The 21,603-nt window shown below is 51.6% G+C and overlaps 1 protein-coding gene across 4 annotated transcripts in view; it reads right to left on the reverse strand.

The window, feature by feature from the left end:
- Nucleotides 1–21,603, reverse strand: part of LOC117005885 (S-adenosyl-L-methionine-dependent tRNA 4-demethylwyosine synthase TYW1-like) — a 92,033-nt gene that overhangs the window by 815 nt on the left and 69,615 nt on the right. For all 4 annotated transcript variants that reach the window (XM_033077961.1, XM_033077960.1, XM_033077959.1 and 1 more), the window contains 3 exons: nucleotides 20,998–21,108; nucleotides 13,742–13,909; nucleotides 1–210 (listed from right to left, as the gene is read on the reverse strand). The exon at nucleotides 1–210 is cut by the window's left edge and continues 815 nt beyond it. In XM_033077961.1, coding sequence (XP_032933852.1) covers nucleotides 1–210; nucleotides 13,742–13,909; nucleotides 20,998–21,108 — 489 coding nt within the window. The remainder of the gene's footprint in view (nucleotides 211–13,741; nucleotides 13,910–20,997; nucleotides 21,109–21,603) is intronic.

Consider the following 21,603-nt stretch of genomic DNA (forward strand, 5'->3'; position numbering starts at 1 on the left):
CACGTCCCGTGCCTTGTTCTTCCGCTGGAATCTCACATCCAAGGGGTCGAATCCCCGTTCCCTGGCCCCAAAGAGGGCCCAGGGAGGAGTCCTGGCCGTGTACTCGGCTGCTGTGAAGGTCCTGGAGCCGCCGCTCTGCTCGTGCTCCCTGACCAGCTCCTGGAAACGGCCGTAGTCAATCCAGGTCCTCCACTCGCCATCCACATGGAACTGCAGCAAAGGAAACAGTGAGGGAGCCAGGGAGCACCAACCCAGGCCATGCTGAGAGCAGCTGGGTAGGGATGAACTAGGATCCCCAGCTGGTGGTTTTCTAATTTTGCACCACATGGAGGTGCAGGTAAAGCCGTCCAGAGGCTCCTGTAGGACAGAGCTCTAATAGGAGACCAGAAGGAACTCAGGTGCATAAACACCCAGAGCCAGCAGGGAATTGATTCTCCACTTCTGCTCTGCCCTTGTGAGACACCCCCACTGCAGAGCTGCTTCCAGCTCTGGAATTCTCAGCACTGGAACAACCTCATCCTGCTGGATGAGGAGCACCCAGAGCTGCTCCAAGGACTGGAGCCCCTCTGCTCTGGAGCCAGGCTGGGAGAGCTGGGGGTGCTCACCTGGGGAAGGCTCCAGGGAGAGCTCAGAGCCTCTTCCAGGACATAAAGGCGCTCCAGGAGAGCTGGAGAGGGACTGGAGACAAGGGATGGAGGGACAGGACACAGGGAATGGTTTCCCACTGCCAGAGGGCAGGGCTGGATGGGATACTGGGCAGGAATTGTTCCTGTGAGGGTGGCAGGCCCTGGCACAGGGTGCCCAGAGCAGCTGTGGCTGCCCCTGGATCCCTGGAAATGTCCAAGGCCAGGTTGGACACTGGGGCTGGGAGCAGCCTGGGACAGTGGGAGGTGTCACTGCCCATGGAGGGAGTGGCACTGGATGGGTTTTTAGATCCCTCCCAACCCATCTCAGAATCCTGGGATATCTCAATGAGGGCTGCACTGTTGGATGCTTTGCTGGAGCCTTCAAACTGCCCCCCTTCAGCCCCACTTTCCAGGAGGGAGGCTCCTAAAATGCCTCCCAAAGCCTTCCCAGGCCTTCTGCCCTTGCCCTTGCCCTTGCCCCTCCCAAGGGAAATCCTGTGGTGTGGATTCTGGCAGAGCCTTGGAGGACGGGTATGTATCTGGGGCTACGCCCTCCCTCGAGGTGGGACCTTGCCAAGGTCACCCCAACCCCAAGCATGGCACTGTGACTCCAGGGCAGCCCAGCCTGGGACAATGGGCCAGGAGCAGCAGCAGAGCCACGTGCCAGGGACTGGGGTGGATTTGGGTGACTCTGGACAGGGGCAGGAGAGCTGTGTTTGGGAACGGGGGAGGAGATGAAGAGGTTTAATGACACAAATCCTCTTTCCATGTGAAGAATGGCTCACTTTGACAAGCTGGAGCTGCATTTGTCTCCCAGACCTGCTCTGCTCATTTAGCCTTAGCTCTGGCTGAAGCCTCAATTAGGATTTATCTCAGCTAAGAGCTTATTATGCATTTCAGCCAAAATAGAGGGAAAACAGACTGGCTCCTTGGTTATTGTGGATTTTTTTTTCCCCCCCAAACTTGATGGCTGTGCATTTCAAATGGCACTTGACTTTGTGCCCAAGAGCTAAAAGCTTTTTTGGTTGGGAAAACTGCTGACACCCCTGAAATTCTGCAATCAGCCATGGCTGATGCTCCTCCATCCCTGCCCATGGAATTACAGCGCGTCCCTGTTGGAGCCAGAGCCAGGAGGGGACACTGCAGAGTCACAGCACTGGGAACCAGTCCTGGCATAAATCAAGGTGCTCAAGACTCATTTTTCTTGTGCCAAGGTGGGGAATGTGTGTGAGGCCACCATGAAAGCAATGGCAGAGGAGACACCGTGTCACCAGTGAAGTGAAAATCCCGATCCCCCAGAGCAGCCAGGCTCTGCAGAGCTGAGCTCCCTGCCAGGGGTGGGGAGGTGGGAGGTGACAGTGTCATACCTCAGATCAAACTCTGCTCCCTCCACATTTGATCCATGAACACCTAGCAAATTAAAGGGCAAACCCCAAACCAGAGGATCCAGAAAAGCCTTTAATGATTTCCCACTGCCAGAGGGTTGGATGGGATACTGGGAGGGAATTCTCCCCAGTGAGGGTGGCAGGCCCCGGCACAGGGTGCCCAGAGCAGCTGTGGCTGCCCCTGGATCCCTGGCAGTGCCCAAGGCCAGGCTGGATGGGGCTGGGAGCAGCCTGGGACAGTGGGTGGTGTCCCTGTCCATGGAGGGGTGGCACTGGCTGGGCTTTGAGGTCCCTTCCCACCCAAGCCACTCCCTAATCCTGTGACCCATTCCCACCAGAACAACCAACCTGGGACCCATTCCAAAGCAGATCAACCAAAAATTACCATTTTTAGTGCAGTGACAGCACAGCCATGAACCACACCACCAGAGGGGCAGGTGTGTCATGGGGAGAAATGGCTCCTGCCCAGTAATAAATCCCAAATCCAGAGTGGGGAAGAACAGCCCCAACTGCCCATGAGATTTCCAAACGGATTAACATAACAATGGGATTATTCAATGAGTAACAAAAGATTCAAGGCTCAAAGCAGTTTCACAGCATCCATACAACATGTGAACTAACCCTAAACATCCCTGGGATCCCAGCCTAATGTGGGCAGGTGTTTTAGGGAATTGTTCACTGCCTCTGGAGTCCTTCAGGGTGATAAATACATCACAAGAGAAATGGCTGAGACCCCTCCCCTGCTCTGCTCTAAGCTGCAATCACAGAGTGCCACAGCTCCTTCAGCTGGTGCTGGGCTGGGCTGCCTGGAAAGGGAAACTCTCCCTCCCTGAGGGCTCTGCTCAGACTCAGGGGTGACTCAGGAGCCTTCCCCTGGAGCTCCTGGAACCCCTCAGCTCTGGTCCCCAGGGTCTCACCACCTACTGCTCCTCGCAGATGTGCCATGGATGCACAGCAAGGAAAACTCTGATGAAATTCTGCACATCCTCCAGGGCAAGGAGCAATGCTCCAGGCAGGCATTAATGATGGGATACAAGAGACAGAAATGAGGGGAAACTTTAAATCCCAGGCTGGGTCAGGCTGGAAGGGAGCACAGAGGGTCACTGGTGCCACCTCCCTGCTCAGGCAGGGCCATCCCAGAGCACAGGGCACAGGATGTGTCCATGTGGCTCTGGAATATCCCTGCTGAGGGACACTCCAGCCCCTCCCTGGGCAGCCTGTTCAGGGCTGGGCACTGCCCAGGGCAGAAGTTCTGCCTCCTGTGCAGGGGCAATTGCTGGGCTCAGTCCCTGCCCGTTCCTCTGGTGCCACTGCTGGGCCCTGGAGCAGAGCCTGGGCCCTGCTCTGCCCCTCCCTGCACACAGGGACACCCAGGGCTGAGGGTCCCTCTCAGCTGGGGCTCCTCTCCAGGCTGGACAGCCCCAGCTCCCTCAGCCATTCCTGGGCACGGAGATGCTCCAGGCCCTCCTCATCCTCACAGCCTGTGCTGGCCCCGCTCCAGGAGCTCCCTGTCCCTGCTGTGCTGAGGATCCAGAGCTGGACACAGCACTCCAGAGGTGCCCCCAGGGCTGGGATCCCTCCCTGACCTGCTGGGTCAGGACAATTAATAAATTAACTATTCATTAACCCCAGCACAGCATTGGCCCCCAGGGCTCTCTGCTGACCCAGGGACAGTTCCTTGTCCCCCAGGCCCCCCCAGCACAGCAGCAGAGCTGGAACAGCCCCAGGACAGGGGTGCCAAGGGACAGAGGCACTGCCAGGAGCTGGGCTGGCCTGGGACCTCACGGAGCCCCGAGCCAAACTGGGAGAGATCCATGTATCCATAGATATATCCATACATATATCCATACATCCAAGCTGGGATATATCCATATATCCAATCAGAAACTGGGATTAAATGGAGAGCCAGGTTCCCTGGAAGCATCTCCAGAGCCTGGCTGAGTCCTCCCTTTGCTCCTGAACTCCCAGGAAGAGCCCTGACCAGGACAATTCTATCACTTCTCTTTGGCAGCTGCACTCACTGCTGCAGGGGCAGCTCCTGCCCCCAAAATCCATCAACATCCCTGGAGAAGAGCCACACTCCAGATTTCTTATCAACACATTTGTAGAAGCAGTTTGGGGGGATGGGAACATGTACACAGATTGAGGACATCCAGGAGGACCATGCACATTCCCCCAGACATGAGCACTGCTGAGAAATAATCCCAGCTGTATCCAACAGGATAAAATATGGGAGAGAGGCTAGGATGTGACACAGGGAATGCTGAGGAATGGAAGGCAGCTAAAACCAATGAGTTTGTCCAACCAAGGGGAATGCATTTCCTCCAGAGTCAACCATGCTGGCACAAGAGGCTCCTCCTGAGCCACTCACTCCTATCCTGCACCACCAACACCCAGAGGATTTTCAGGGAAGGACTGAGCAGCACAGGAGAGAGTGGAGCAGAAGAGGAGGAAAAGGAAGAAAAGGCTGTGGTGGCTCCTGTAGAGCCCCTCTCTCCAGGGCTGGAAGCACAGGTTCCATCCCTGATGGAGAACTCCTCCTTTGGTGAGAATCCTTCTCTTTGGTGAGAATCCTGCAAATAGTGAGGGTGGAAAACTCCTCCAGGATCATCGAGTCCAACCATCCCCAGCACTGCCAAGGCCACCGCTGCCCCATGTCCCCAAGTGCCACATGCACAGGGCTGTTAAACCCCTCCAGGCAGGGACACTAACACTGCCCTGGGCAGCTGTGCCAGGGCTGGACAATCTTTCAGGCAGAAATTTCCTCAATATCCACCCTGAGCCTCCCCTGGCTCAGCCTGAGGCTGTTCCCTCTCCTCCTGTTAAGGATTTAAGGATACAAAGTCCTCAAATCCAACAAATTGATTTTCCCGGGGGGATACATGAGATTTAATGGTTAAATCCAGTAATTTTCAGAGTTTTAAACACCATACACCAAAAATAACAATCAGCAGTCAGCAGGGGAACCAGCCCCACAAAAAACCAAAAAAGCCAACCCAGAACAAACAAAACCTGTCCCTTTCCAAACCAAACAAAAATAACCACTGGAAAAAACCTCACAAAGCTCCCCCCAAAAGACAAATGCTCAAAATCACAATTAGAAAAATAAAAGATAATAAAAAATAAATTAAAAAAAAAAATTCCCCCTAAAAATCCAAACTCCCAAAACCAAATACTTTAAAACAGGGGGAAAAAAAACCAAACCCAAATGAAATATCGGAAAAAAACATCAAATCCCTCCTCACAAACAAAAACAAAAGCAAAACCAAACCTGAACAAACCAAAACCAGGGATATTCCAAATGGGAGAAGAAAATCCAGGCATGCTGGGGGTTAATGGCCAGGTGTGGCCAGGGTAAAAACTTGAAGGGATGGATTTAGTTTGGGATTTATGTATTTTTTATATATGCATTCTGTGCTGTAAAACCTTTTCTAGAAGGTATAAATGCCTGCTTTTTATAAACAAGAACATATACAAAATATACATTATTTATATGGTTTTGGGTATTTTTACATAGATACAAAAAATATTTTTCCCTGTGAGGCCCTGTCACAGGTGCCCAGAGAAGCTGTGGCTGCCCCTGGATCCCTGGCAGTGTCCAAGGCCAGGCTTGGAGCAGCCTGGAACAGTGGAAGGTGTCCCTGCCCATGGCAGGGGTGGAATGAGATAATCCTTAAAGTCCCTTCCAGCCCAAACCATCCTGGATTGTCTGAATAACTGCAGTAATTTCACGATTATAAGCCGCACTGAGTACAAGCCGCACATTACAATACAGAGTGCGATGAAAGGTATCTGTTCTATCACCATCTGTTGAGGGTGGGGGCAGTGATCCTGATCTCTGTGGGAGATATTCTGCTAATGGGCCACCCATTGAACCCAGGTGGGGCATTGTTCTTTATCTTTTCACAACCCATCCTTCCTCCAGAGAGTCATTTTCTGCTCATGGCCATTGAGTCCCACTGTGGCACTGATAAAATTACTGCATCCCATTGGGAGTTGCTCCAGCCAGCGGGAAGAGCCCAACATTTCTTACCAAGATAAAAACAGAGGTTTTGGGACACTAAGGGAGCCCCTTTCTCCACTGGACTCCAGAGGAAAACCGGATTTCTCCACATCACCACTGGAGCTCCGGAGGGAAACTGCACCTTGTACAGGAGCACTGCTCCAACTGAGCCACATCTGTCACTGCAGGAGGATGCAGCCACCATGGAATGGGACTGCTGCCAACACCCTGCCTGATGGGGTGTCAGGTTGTACTCTGACTTTGTCAGGGTTTGGAATTTGTTTCTTTGTAGTACTGTATTTCTATTTTAATTTCCCTAGTAAAGAACTGTTATTCCTAATTCCCATATCTTTGCCTGAGAGCCCCTTGATTTCAAAATTATAATAATTTGGAGGGAGGGGGTTTACATTCTCCATTTCAAAGAGAAGCTCCTGCCTTTCTCAGTAGACACCTGTCCTCCAAACTAAAACAGCAACTTTTCATTCTTTGTCCATATATAAGCCACACCTGATTATAAGCCGCACTTCCGGGTTCAGACCAAAATTTTAGTCAAAATGGTGCGGCTTATAATCGTGAAATTACTGTAACCAAACTAAATTAATGAAGTTCAAACCAACTAAAGGTGCCCCGTGTGCAGAGCTACACTCCATGTCCTGGGAACAAGGCTCTTCCTGGACTGCAGCTCAGCAAAGAGCAGATTTCATGGAATACCAGGAAAACCAGGCTGAGGGGGTCCTGGAGATAATCCAGAGATGGGATTTCTGCTCAGGAATGACAATAAATGGATGCAGGAGTGGGGGGATGAGGTCCCTCTGCTTCCTGCTCAGGAGTGCAGGGATTGGGATCTTTGCAGGCTGGGAATGCCTAAAAATACCCAAAAGTCTCTGTGCACGAAGTGTTTGATTGGTAGCTTTGGAGTTTTGGTTGGTTAGGTTTTGGTTGGTTGTTTTTTGTGAGGCTTTTGGGTTTGGTTTGCGATTTCTTGTGGGGATTCTTTTGCATTTGTTTGTTTTGTTTTGGGGCTTGGTTTACTTTGGAAGGAGTCTTAGTTTGGCTAGAGGTTTTTTTGGGGTTGGTTTTGGTGAGCTTGGGTTGGTTTGGGGTTTGGTTGGCTTTGAGGTTTTTTTGTTTGATTTGGGTTTTTTTGCTTGGTTTTGGTTGAGATCCACCTGCAGAGCCCGCAACAGCCCCAGGTAGAGGATGCCCCTGTGATGCACAGCCAGCTCTGGGGACACACATCTGGACTGCCCAGAGGGACAGGCAGAAACCCTGAGCTGTGAGCACAGGGCTCTCCCAGCTGATGGAACTGCAACCCCACAGCAGCAGCTGGGAAGGGCAGATCCAGCCTGCTCTGTGCCTGACTCACCAGGATTCACCTTCACAGCTCCCCCCAGACAGGAACATCCCTTCCTGAGGCTCCTGGCCTGGGATCTGGACCATCCCAGGCTGGAAGGAGCTGTGGGGGCTGGAGCAGGAGGTGATGCTCTGCCCAGGTGGGGCCCAGGAATGAGATCCCACTCCAGGGGTGGCTGCCAATCCTGAGCCCTGTGCCCACCAGCAGCCACTTCCCTGGGCACAGCATCAAAAAGACTCCTGGGAAAATGATCTGGGTGGCTCCACCCTGAACTCCTCCACTGCCCTCTGAGCCCATCCCTGGGATAAAGCAGCAGCTTTTCACTTTGCCACATGCTGCCAACAAACACAGCACACTTCACCACCTGCCAGCACCCTGCTCTCCAAGATAAATAAATAATTCCAGAACCATGACGCCCTTTCTCACTTCGTTAAGGCTCACAGTTATTTAAGGCTCCTTTTGTTTGACAGGGGAAGTGACTGAACTGGAGTCACTCAGAAAAACAAGGAGAAATATTGTGAGAAATTACTCTGAACAGGGTCATGGTGCTTGGCAAAAACCTGCAAACTTCTCCTTTTGAATTATTATCCCAACCTCAGGCTTTAGGAAGGAATTGAGGTGGTTTTTAAGTTGCAGGTAAGAGATGGGAATAATGGCTTTAAGAGGAAGGAAGGCAGGGCTAGATGGGATATTGGGAAGGAATTATTCCTGTGAGGGTAGGCAGGCCCTGGCACAGGGTGCCCAGAGCAGCTGTGGCTGCCCCTGGATCCCTGGCAGTGTCCAAGGCCAGGCTGGAGCAGCCTGGGACAGCAGAAGGTGTCCCTGCCCTTGAAGAAGGTGGCACTGGATGAGGTTTAGGTCCCTTCCCATCCAAGCCATTCCCTGACTCTGATCCCACAAGCAGTAGGATGCCAGGGACACACAGCTGAGTGTCTCCACATCCATGGGGCTGAAGGAAAACCAGCACAGGGACAGAGCCCTGGGAATAACCAAGCCTTAAATCCCTCAGCAGCTCTGCAGACATGATCTGGGAGCAGCTACCAGCAGCACAATTCCCACAAAGTCAGTTTTAGATGGGAGCAAGAAGCAGCCTTGCAGTTCCACCCTCAGTGACTTCAGCCCGTGCTCAGGAGCAGAGGGAACACCTCCAGAGGCAGCACATGGAATCCTGGAGGTGGAACTCGCTGCTCAGGATTCCCAAAGAGTGGGACAACCTGAAGTGCCCTGAGCTGAACCCAGCAACATGCCACAGCCCACGAACCCCATGATGATCCCCCTGACCCCGGGGAGTTGTTCCACAGGAAGGTTCCTTATGGCAGATTTAGGGTTTTGATCCCAGCCCAGCTGCCATTGGAGCCAGAGCTCCACCTCAGCAGCTCCCATTCCGAGGGATGAAAGCCTGGTTACTTCAGCACAATGGAGAGCTGCTTCTAATCACTGACACTGCCAGCCCAGCAGAGCCACCTTCCTGCTGCCTTGTCTCTACAAGGGAAAGGGAGAAAACCTTTGGGAATTCCACCATTCCGTGCTCACACCTTCTCTAAGGAGGCTATTTGGCTGCTGAGACACCTTGTCCACACCTGGGCCCCACCCCATCCCCTGCTCTGCTGCAGATCCCAGGCTGTTCTGCCTCTTTGTGACCCTCTTTGTCTCCAAGTTTGGTTTTCCCTGTGGTGCTGTCCCTGGATCCGGGATGTTGGATCACAAGGACAGCTCCCACTCTCTGAAGGACTGAGGCAGGAAGGAACTAAACGTGATGGACTCTTTGTCCCTGATCCACCCCTTGTCAGGGGATGTGCAGCTGGGAGTGAAGTGCTTCCTCTTCCTCCCTAAATATAGCTGGGAGGCTCAGCATGGGATGCTCAGCATGAACAATTCAGTGCCTTTCCCTGAGCTCGGAGCCTCCTGCGGGCACAGCCAGGACACACCCCAGCCCCGCTGTGCCAGCACCGGGAGGAAAAGGCCAAGGCCCTCCTGGGTGGGACAATTTTGTGGCTGAAGGAGAGGGATGGACACCTCTGTTCAGGCTGTTCCCTGCCCCAACACCTGCCCTGGAGGTGCTGTGGCACCCCCAGTGCTGCAGCCACACAGAATCCCAGACTGGCTTGGGAGGGAAGCAACCTCAAACTCCATCCAGTGTCACCCCTGCCATGGGCAGGGACACCTTCCACTGTCCCAGGCTGCTCCAAGCCCTGTCCAGCCTGGCTTTGGACATTGTCAGGGATGCAGGGGGCATTCTGTACCTGCCCATCCTCACAGGGGAGTTTGCGTATGGGAAATGAGCTCATTAAAGGGATGTCCCCAAAAGCCTCTCCCTTTGTGGATGCCAAGGTGTCCCTGCCATGCTGGAGAACACAGTGCTATCCCAGACCACATCCAACAGGGAAAGAATCCAGCTGGTGAGGCAAGGGAAGGCTGGAGCACACAGCTGCACCATGAGGGAATGTCCAGATCCAGGGATGGGCACTCTCCTTGTGCAGTCTTTGCTTTAGGCTTCCTTAGGAGAGAGGGAGGTGGATGTTGGTCCCTTCTCCCAGGGAACAAGTGACAAGGTAAGAGGAAACAATCCCAAATCGTGCTAGGGGAGGTTCAGGTTGGATATCAGGGAAAATTTCCTCACTGAAAGGGTGGTCAGGGCCTGGCACAGTTGCCCAGGCAGGGGTGGAGTCCCCACACCTGGAAGTGTCCCAAAGGTTTGGGGATGTGGCACTTGGGGACACAGTGGTGCTGCAGGGTGGACGGTTGGACTTAATGATCTTGGAGAGCTTTTCCACCCAATCCCAGGCCTATCAGATTCATTAAGGCAGAAAGGGCTGATGGCAGCAGGGTGCTGAGCCCACCTTGCTCAGGTCACCCTGTGAGCTGAGACCTCTGGACAGAGCAAGCACTGGAACTCCAGGATCATTCCCTGAGCTGTGCATTGCTCAGTGACATGGAAACCAGCTCTGGGGTCACAGGGATGCTCCTGTTCTGCCCCAGAACTCTGGGATCCCTGAGCCTGGCTGAGGGCAGCAGCAGCACAATGGCACCAACTGAACTGGCCAGAAACTGAGGGTGTAAAGCCCCAGGGAGCTGGGAAAACAACAACCCTGCTCCAGGGGGGGAAAGGGTTAATGAACAAAATAGGCTGGAAGTGCCAGGAAGTGCTTTGGGACAAGAACAGGGTGGAACACACATAGAAAGCAAACCCAGCACTGTGGGGCAGAGGGATTTAGTCCAGGAATGACCAAGATATTGAATTTCCTTCAGAGAGATCCTCCCTGTGAGGCAGCTGCAGCACCTTCCCCTTCTCAGGAACTTGCCTGGGCCTCTTGAGGGTGCACTGACTGTCCCAACCAGGAACAGCAGCAGCCTCAGTCCTCTCTCTGGAAAAGGTCCCTTGAATTAACTCTTCCATTAGCAAGTTACTGCTGTGTTGATATCTCAGCCCATTAGTTTAAAGTGATGCCATAAATTCCATTTTTGTGACCATGGTTTATGGGATTTACTCAAAAGCAAAGAGAGTCACTCAAGAATTCAGCACTGTTTCTAGAGAATTAAAGAGGATGGAGCCCAAACACCAGGCAACTCCCAAAGAGAGATGGGAACCAGGGGAAAACTGGGAGGAGGATGCAGGAAGGGCAGAAATAAGGAGTTCCCACCCTTGTGAGCCCAGGCTGAGCCAAGGGAAGGCTACCCTCAGCCCTGGCTGTCCCCACTCATCCCTCAGGCTCCAGCAGGACCCACCCATCCCTGGCAGTGTCCGAGGCTGGACTGGGCTTGGAGCAGCCTGGGACAGGGGAAGGTGTCCCTGCCATGGCATTGGATAGGCTTTAAGGTCCCTCCCCACCCAAACCAGTCTGGGGTTCTGAAGAGCTGACACCCATTGCCCCAAAGCCATGGAAATCCCAGCACCAGGGGGATCAGCAGGGCACAGGAGCTGTTCTCTGGGGTGATCTTTAGGGCTCTGGGAAGGGTAAGTGGAAATCAAATATCTTGCTGTGAGGATTCCATTTCCAGGACTTCTTGAACTCTCTCTGAGGGTACAGCGGGACCCATCATCCCCTGAGGGCTCCCACAAGCACCTCCTCTGTGCCTGCAGACCCTGCCAGAGAGCAGAACCCACTGCTGGCCAGCTGGGACAAGAGATTTGTACATGGGGGACGAGACCTGGAGGATGAATGGAAGATTTTTAGGACCCTGAAGGCCCCAGTTCCCATCTCAGCACCACCCCATGACCTCCAGAGAGAGAAAATAACACCAGACACAAACCCTGCAGTTTGCTTCCCTTAAAATCCCCTTTCTCCCTAAATCCTTGCAGTTAAGGGACTTCAGAGCTCAAGTCCTGAACTGTCACTCATCACAAGCAGGTGCCAATCAATGAGTCCCATCCATCCCAGGCAGCAGCTGCAGGATGAATTATTCCTGACATTCCCAGAATCTTTCCTACAAGCTGGCATTCAGTGGCAGCATTAAATTTATCAGGAGCATTGTTTGAACACCTTTAATCTCAGACCTAGGGAAACAGTGAAATAAATCACAGTTCTTAATGATTTTTATTACACTCTTCCTGCAACTCCTTAATTTTTTAAAGACCCCTTTGATTTTGCAATTACTCACTCCAATTTGATCAATCCGAGAGCACAGGTTTTTCTAAAAATAATAGGCACTGACAGATTTTATTTTCCGTTAGAGCCTGAAACTCAAAAATTAAACCCTAATAGAAATAAATTTATTTTTTATTAGCTATTTTAGCACTGAGGACAGATTGTTTCCCACAGACACACTGCTAATGGCTGTGGAAGGAGAAGCAGCTGTTGAATTCCTCCTGGGCAGGTACCAATTTATTCTCCTTGCTAATGGTGTTACTTAAATTCTGCCTCAAGAAGGTTTCTGCAATCTGTTTGCTTTCCTGGACCTTACAATGCAAAAGGAGATTTTGCTTTCTCAAGAACAGTTGCCAGTGGCAACAGCCAGGAGTGAGACTGTAAATAAAGCCAATTTAAGGTGAGATCAAACACGAGCAGTGCCAGGTGTCCTGGTTTTCTCTGCTCCTTCCCAGCTACTCCCTTTGCAGAATCTGAAATAGGTTTAGATTGGGCATTCAGGAGAAATTCCTCCCTGTGAGGGTGGCAGGCCCTGGCACAGGGTGCCCAGAGCAGCTGTGGCTGCCCCTGGATCCCTGGCAGTGCCCAAGGCCAGGCTGGACAGGGCTGGGAGCAGCTGGGACAGTGGGAGGTGTCCCTGCCCATGGAATGGGATGGGCTTTAAGGTTCCTTCCAACCCAAAGCATTCCAGGAATCTACAATTTTATCAGGTGCCCAGCTGGAACATTGCTATCTTTTTCTGCTGTCCTTCTATTAATCTTTTCTGCAGCTCAAAAAGCAAATATGTACTCATTATTTTTCATTTCCTGCATCCTTTAAAATGATTTTTTTTGCATTTTTTTTTGTATTTCATTTCATTTCCTTTCCAGTACTTGAAGGGGAGATGGTGACAAACCTTTGCAGCAGGACCTGTTGCAAGGGCTGATGGATTTAAACAGCAGCAGGGTCGATTTACACTGGATATAAGGTAATATTTATTACCATGAGGGTGGTGAGGTTGCTCAGAGAAGTTGTCATGATAAGAAAGACATTGAGGGGATGCAGCATGTCCAGGGAAGGGAACAGAGCTGGGAAGGGGCTGAGGGAGCTGGGAAAGGGGCTCAGCCTGGAGAAAAGGAGGCTCAGGGGGGACCTTGTGGCTCTGCACAAGTCCCTGACAGGAGGGGACAGCCGGGGGGGTCGGGCTCTGCTCCCAGGGAACAGGGACAGGAGGAGAGGGAACGGCCTCAGGCTGGGTATTGGGGAAATTCCTTCCTGGAAAGGGCTGTCCAGCTCTGGCACAGCTGCCCAGGGAAGTTTGGAGTCCCCACCCCTGGAGAGGTTTAACAGCCCTGTGGACATGGCACCTGGGGACACTGGGCAGTGGTGGCCTTGGCAGTGCTGGAGGAGTGGCTGGGCTTTTCCAACCCAAATGACTCTGTGGTGCTGTGATTCAAATGTGGTGATTCTGCCTCTGGACCAACAGGAAAATAACAGAGCATCCCTTGGGTCCAAGTGGCATCCAGGGGAGTGAGGGGTTGGAATCCTGGGGCACACCATGGATTCTCCTGGCCAGTGACTGGAAGGGCTTGGGAAGCTTTGGAATGGGCAGGGATGAAGTTCCCACCCCTGGAGGGGTTTGACACAGGTGTGACATGTGCCACTTGGTGGTCCAGCACTGCTGGGCTGGACATAAAGACCCCAGAGAGATTTTCCAGCCTAAACATTCCAGATAACTGGAGAACAAGGCTGCCACAACCAAAGCAAGCAGTGTGCTGCCCCTCCCCAGTGTAACCCAGCAGGCTCACCTTGCTGTGGGCCATCAGCAGGCAGTTGGAGTGCTCGTGCTCGCAGGCGATGCCGTATTCTGGGAGCAGCCGCGCCAGCTCCTGCACAAAGCTCACCACCTCCCCGTGCCAGGGCACATTGGCCATGGTCAGGCTGCTGGCAGAGCTCTCCCCACAGTATGTCACACCCTGGGGACACAGGGAAACAGGACAGTCAGCTCAGCCCTCCCCAGCCCTGGCAGTGCCAGCCACACCAAACCCTGCAGTGCCAGCTCTGCCCCCCTCGCTCTGGATCCCATGGCAAGGTCAGAGATGGCACAAAAATGGGTTCCTCCTGCAGCAACACATCCCTAGAGTGCTGCAGTAATTATGTCGAGACAGACTGGACTGGTATCACCACCAGTCCTTTGTTAGAAAACTTCTCATGCCTTCTTTCAAGCAACTCTGACTCCTTCCCTCATAGGCAGCTCCACACAGCACTGACTCCTTCTCTCCTCTCTACACAACTGGCTAAACTCCAACCCAAGCTGTCCCTCACCTGGCCACCTAACCCTGTCTGTCTCTCACACAGCATCTTCTTACTCTGTCTGTCCCTTGCAGGACCACACAGCACAGCACACTCCATCCCAAACTGAAGCAGACTCTGCTTCTCAAGCTCCCCCTTGAACTGTAACTAACAGTCAGCTAACCCACTCTTCTATAACACCCCAACTCACTGGGCAGGCACAGATGTTTCCACTCTCAGTAGTCAGCACAGCTGTAATTCATCAGGAGAGATTGCCTTCTGCACTATCCTTTCAACTTATCTTTGCACACCAAAGCACTGTGCCAGGTGTCCCCAGCAGTGACACAGGCTGGGCATGACCCTGGAACTCTTCTTTAACAGAAGTCACAGGGAGGATGCCCCTAAGTGACCAAGGGACCTTGGAGAGGGTCAGTGGGGTGGGAAATGTGACAAGTCTGGAAGAGTCTCATGGACAATCAATGCCATGTCAGTGGGACACTCCCAGAGATGCTGTCCATGTGCCACACAGGGAACCAGCTCTGGGTCCCTTCCTTCCAAAGGCAGGCTGTGATTTCTGCCCTGTGCTGCAGTATCTGCATGCCAATCCAGCAGGTACCCAGGTGGGCTGTACCCATCCTGGGCACACGGAGGTGACAGCACTGGGAGCATCCCTGGGCACAGCAGGGACTGACACAGAGCTCAGCCCCTCCCTGGTGGGAGCACCGGAGCTTTTGGAAGCAGCTTTTGGGCAGAGCTGACCCCAAGAGGTGACATGCTTCAAGGACACCTCCCCTGCAGATCCCTGAGTGTGCAGAGACTCGGGGTTCCTGCTCCAGCTCCCTTCCCAACCCCCCACACTGCCTGCAATGGATGGAGCAGGACACATGTCCCTCTGTCCCCACACAGAGCCAGGACACCAGCACTGCTGCTTTGGAGGACTGCTCAGGGAGTGAACACCTCCAGCACTCCCACACCCATCAACCACCTTCAGCCTCCAAATCCCAGAATCCCTGAGGCTGGAAAAGCCCTCCAGGATCATGGAGTCCAGCCTGTGACCAGTCCCCACCGTGCACAGAGCACTGAGTGCTATGTCCAGGCCTTCCTTATCCAGCCTCACCATTCTGGAACCAGCTGCTCTTAATTTGGAGATGTGATCACCTGAACCTCCTAAATTACTGATTTAGTCTCAGCCATGAGCTCCAAATTTGCATTTCATTTCTTCTCTCTTTCTTTTAATTTTTCTTCCATTCTTTCTCTTTTTTCGTTTCTCCTTTCCTGTATTTCTTTCTTTTTCTTTCCTTTCACTTTATTTCCCTTCCTTCCTTCATCCCTTCCCTGCTTCCCCAACCTTCCTTCCCCCCTTCCCGATAAAATTCACTCAATTCTGGTTTAACCAGTGCATGACACAAAACCCTTTCACAGGACAGAATTCTGTAAAACACTGAATGTTCCTTTCCCTGTAATTTGCCCCAAACCACAGGCAGGTCTGTGGGTGCTGAGCACTCAGTGTCACCCACCTGGAGTGCAGGCAGTGCTCAGCTTTAGGGTGTGATTTAATGTCCGCTTGAAAATATTTCACAGCCAGGATCGTGATCCACATCAATTCCTCCCAATCAAATAATTCACTGTTAATTCCCAGCAATTAATCTGCCATTGCTGAGAGATCACACAGCAGATCCCAAGGCTGGTCAGAACCCTGGTACCCAAAGGGTAAACACAACAAAGGCTTTTCCTACAGACACCACCCAGCCCCTCTGCCTTTGGGCTGAGCTCTTTTATTCCAGTCACAAAATCCCACCAAGCACCAGCCTTTACAACACAGTTTTATGGATGGCTGTGTCTGGCCCACTCATGGTTTTCCCCCTGGGAAGAACTTGGACCTTCTTTAAATGGAATTTGTGTCCAGGCTCATGTGTGGCATGGCCATGGCACCTCATGCTCCCAATCCCTGATTTACCTGCATTTCCCTAGACATGGAATGTGCAGACACATCTTTGTCAACGCTTTCAACCAGAGCACAGTGCACACCCAAGGGCAGCAGGAGCAAGAGCCTGCTGCTAAGTGGGAACTGTACAAGTTTTGTTAGCAATTACTTTCTCACCCATAAATTTATGAGGTATTCACCCCATCAATCTGCCCAGGCACCATAACTCAGAGCCAGACTGGAGGAAGATTGACAGGGCACAAGCCAGGGAGTGCTCACCAGGAATGTACATTCAGGCTTTTTTAGCCCAGCTCTGTAAGTCTGAACCCAGAGTTTAAACATCTTCATTCTTTAACAGTCAGTGTTATATCAGAACAGCCAGCCATGCAAATGAGGGGTTTGGATCCCCAAAGTTCAGCTGGAGACACACAGCAATATTCTCCCCACCCTCATTATCCAGATTATGATTTGAGCAGCATGAAAAATGTATGAGTATAGAGGGGGGAAATTCTTCAGAAGCTCCAACGTGATTTATGCTCTCAGTAAACTACAAAGATATCGTTTACAAGCAAAGGAAGCACAGAGGCAAATGGAATAAGTGAGTGCTTGGCTGGCTGATTAATTCCCAGCACAAATCAATGGGAATCAGCTTCCAGCACACCGAAGGAAAGCAGCTTTCAACTTCCCCAACTTCTTCAAACTGGAGTTAATTAACAGCTGATAGCACTTAAAACCCATGCGGAGTTGATGAGGGCGGTCACGTTCTGCTTTGCAGTAATACATGAAGACAGTTATTAAGACATCAAGAATTAAAAAGGAAAGGATCCCATTGTTCACCCAGAGCTCTCTCCCCAACCTCCCTGCGGCAGGAACAGCAACGATGCTGCCTCTTAATTACCTGCTTAATAAGGGTGCATTGAGCAGCCTAATCCACAGAGCTCTGGCCAAGTACCTTGAAATGCAGAAGCCTTTGAAAAGCATCCCAGCTCTTCGTCGTTCTGCCAGGATGAATCCAGAGCAACTGTGCTGGGTATGCTCTGGATTTCACAGAATCATGGACTGGTTGGGTTGGAAGGGACCTTAGAGCCCATCCAGTGCCACCCCTGCCATGGCAGGGACACCTCCCACTGTCCCAGGTTGCTCCAGGTCCTGTCCAGCCTGGCCTTGGGCACTGCCAGGGATCCAGGGGCAGCCACAGCTGCTCTGGGCACCCTGTGCCAGGGCCTGTCCACCCTCCCAGGAACAATTCCTGCCCAATATCCCATCTGTCCCTGCCCTCTGGCAGTGGGAAACCATTCCCCCTTATCCTGTCCCTCCATCCCTTGTTCAAAGTCTCTCTCCATCTTTTCTGCAGGCTCCTTTCAAGTCCTGCAAGGCCACACTGAGGTCACCCCAGAGCTTCTCCTCTCCAGCTGAGCACTCCCACCTCTCCCAGCCTTTCCTCCAGCAGAGCTGCTCCATCCCTCTGCTCATCCTGGAGCCTCCTCTGGGCTCCTCCAGCAGCTCCAGGTGCTGCCTGTGCTGGGCCAGGGCTGATTTTCAGCTCTAATGGAGCTAAGTGAACACAAGTGGACTGCCCAGAGCCCTGTGCCAGGATGGTTTCTGGTGCTGTGGGAAGCAAGGGAAGCACATTCCTGCCCCCAGGACCTGGCTCCTGCCCCAGGACGAAGACAGCCAGAAATCCTTTAAATCCCCAGGGCTCTGAAGGAAACAACTATAGCTGACAGTGCTCTGTTCCTCAACTCATACTGCATACTTCCCAATTTAATTACTGAACAAAACAATTCTCTTGACTTCGAGCCCACAAATTATAAATTTAATTGAGGCTGGTGCGAATTAACAGAGAACAAAGTGTGGGCCAAGCTGCTGAGTGACAGAGACACTGTTTAAAATCTGGGCCAGCCATGACCCCAAACAAATATAAAAAGCCTCAATGCCACGTTGATTGCAGTCTCTGCAAAGAAAAGGCTCCTGAGCTGAGCAGCAGCACTCCTCAAATCACAGCCACAAGGCCTCACGCACGTCTGCTCCTGCTGCAGTGGATCCAGCCAGGATTCAACTCCTTGGCTGCTTTTAATCATCACTTTCAAGCTGATTTAACAAAGGCCATCAGTCCTTTGTGTCATTTCAGTCTGGGAGGGCTGGAGATGGTTGTGCAGCACAGCCCCAGCATTTCCCAGCAGCTCTCCAGACACCCCTTACCTGTGACTGAGGGCCCAGCAGTGCTGCACTGCCTGGAAATCTGCAGGAAATCCCTGGAAGTGGAAGCAACTCCTCCTGGAAAGCTGAACTCAAACACAACACCCAGCCTTTCACCCCAGCGCTCCAAATGAGCCACGTGGGGATTGAGAGAGAAATAGCCACTGCTAAATCACCCCCTCCGCTCCAGGGTCACAACCATGGAATTATCTTGGTGGAAAAGTCCTCCAGGACCACCAGGTCCTACCTGTGACCAATCAGCCTGGAGAAAAGGAGGCTCAGGGGGGACCTTGTGGCTCTGCACAAGTCCCTGACAGGAGGGGACAGCCGCGGGGTTTGGGCTCTGCTCCCAGGGAACAGGGACAGGAGGAGAGGGAGATCTCCCTTTCATAGAAGAAATTTCCCCAATATCCACCCTGAGCCTCCCCTGGCCCAGCCTGAGGCCATTCCCTCTCCTCCTGTCCCTGTTCCCTGGGAGCAGAGCCCGACCCCCCCGGCTGTCCCCTCCTGTCAGGGACTTGTGCAGAGCCACAAGGTCCCCCCTGAGCCTCCTTTTCTCCAGGCTGAGCCCCTTTCCCAGCTCCCTCAGCCCCTCCTGGGGCTCCAGCCCCTTCCCAGCTCTGTTCCCTTCCCTGAACACAAAAATGCTGCACATCAAACAAACCTCTGACTTTCAGAACCCAAAGAGGGCACTGTGGCAAGAAAACGAGTTCTGGCATGTTCCAGACCTTAAATACAAGCATCAGCTCTGTACAAGTGTGACACTGACATGCTGGCATTAGAACAGATTAAGGCAATAAATCAATTTGATGCATTTTTAATGACTCAGTCTCCCTTTACTGTTGGCTTAAGTGGGAGAATGGGGTCCACAGCACTGTCAGGCACTCATGGAAATGAGAACAAGGATTAAGCCCTGCACAATCAAAATCTCTCTCCATCCAGCCCTTGAGCCTCTCTGGAACAACACTGGATTAGCTCCCTTCATCTGAAAGGGACGTCATTTATCCCAGGTCTTCAACCAGAAAATCCCCAGGCTCAGCCCCATTTTCAGGCACAGCTTTGCAGAATCTCCTCATCACTCTGGAGCACCACCTTGTCCTTGGCTTTTTACCCTGGGACACTGAGGGGCTGGAGAAAAGAATCCTGAGGCCTATCCTCATCCCAAATATGGTTTGTTCTCTAAGGAACACAAAAAATGACTTTTAATCCGAAATATCAAGTCCTTGGGGGAAAATTGCCAAGTCCCAAATGCTGTGTGATCACCACAGTGTGAGACTGGATCTCCAGTGCCACCATCCCACTACTGGATTTGGGCATGTCACCCAGTCCCTCCCTGTCCCAGCTCACAGGGGACCTGTGCTCAGAGCTCACAGAACAGGGTTCAGACATCCATGAGAACCCCTGTCCCAGCTCATACAAACTGAATTCAGAGATCCATGAGAACCCCTGTCCCAGCTCCCACAAACTGGGTTCAGAGATCCATGAGAACCCCTGTCCCAGCTGAAAGAGCACCAGGAGAACACCTGTGACCCCTCAGCTATTTCCTTGGCAGAGCAAGGCAGGATTTTTCCAGGGCAGAGCTCTGGGAAAGCAGGACTGTGACACTGCGAGGCAGAGGGAAGAGCAGCCTGTGCCTTGCAGAGACAGATATTTGCCCCACAGCCTCTGCTCCATCCCTGGGAGCATCCTGCACAGCCAGGGAGATACCCAGGAAGGTGGAAAACCCCCCAAACCAAACTCCAAACCCGAGCTGAGATGAAGCTCCCAAATTCAGCAGCACTCCTAGAGAGAAAAACTGTCCATGCTGAAGAGAAGGTATTAAACCTTCATTGCAAAATCCAGGCTTTTTCTTCAGAGCAGCAGTAAAAAAAGGTTGAGAAAAAAAGTTTAAAAAAAACGAAAGAAAGTTTAAAAATTATAAGAGAGAATAAAAAAAATATAAGAGAGAAAGAAACGAGAAAATAAAAAGGAGAGTCCAGGAGTGACAGAGTTGCACAAACACAGAGCTGAGGGAGCTGAGCTGCTGGGTGAAAATGCTCAGAGCACTTGGGAAGGTGTCTTTTTTACAAGTTTATAAGCTTTTTGCAGTCTCTATTTACTACATTGATTAAGCCCACGATAAAGCCCCTCCTACCCTGCTGTATCTCACATCTCCTGCTGGCAGCCCTCAAATCCAGCCTAAAACAACCACATCACTGAACCTTTCACCCCTCACCTTTCCCCTGGCAAAATTCAAGATCAGGATAGGAAGAATCCCACCCCAAACTACCAGCTTAACCTGGAATATTTGCTTCAACTGTTAGTTGATATAAAGAAGGAGTATCTGTTTATCTTTGCTTTCACTGAAATACAAAAGAAGGCCAGAGAGTGATGATTCTCTTGGACAGAAATCAAGGCTGGCTGGTACAAATTTTGGTTTGTGGCACAGGGAAACCTGCTCCAAAAGGCACACACAGGACACTAGGAAACATTACCTGAATGTTAATTAATTATTATTCATTAATATTAAAAGCAAAAGAGGAGGTTTTTATGCATCACTTTAGAAGAATTTTACTTACTTAGAAAGTTTAGACTAAAGGCAGGGGGGAAATGGGGACAAAACAATGGAAAATACTGCTGGAAAAACTAAAACAGCTCCATGCAACTCACCTTGACCTCAATAAAGTCTGGTTTCCCAATGGAGATCAGGTCAGCATAGGCTTTGAGTTCATCCACATTCCAAGATTTCACCAGGGTCAGCCTATAAACAGTGCGTTGTTGCTGGAATAAAGGAAAAATCCCATTGACATCCCATTGTGACCCAGGAATACAGGAAAAATCCCATTGACATCCCATTGTGACCCAGGAATACAGGAAAAATCCCATTGACATCCCATTCTGACCCAGGAATAAAGGACAAATCCCATTGCCATCCCATTCTGACCCAGGAATACAGGAAAAATCCCATTGACATCCCATTCTGACCAAGGAATAAAGGAAAAATCCCACTGACATCCCATTCTGATCCAGGAATAAAGGAAAAATCCTACTGACATCCCATTCTGAAAATGTTCCACCGTTGCACACAGATTCTAACAGGAGAAGGAAATGAAATCGTTCTTTTAGTCCAAAAACTCAGAGATTGAACCTCACCAGACCCAAACCTGTCCCTTCAGGAAATCTGCTCTGCAGCACCTGGGCTGAGCCATCTTGTGCCACACAAATCCTCCCTGTGCCAGACCTCATATCCTCTCTGTTTGTACAGGAGTTGAACTT

This window comes from Catharus ustulatus, chromosome 22, assembly GCF_009819885.2.
Source record: "Catharus ustulatus isolate bCatUst1 chromosome 22, bCatUst1.pri.v2, whole genome shotgun sequence".
Lineage (NCBI taxonomy): Eukaryota > Metazoa > Chordata > Aves > Passeriformes > Turdidae > Catharus > Catharus ustulatus.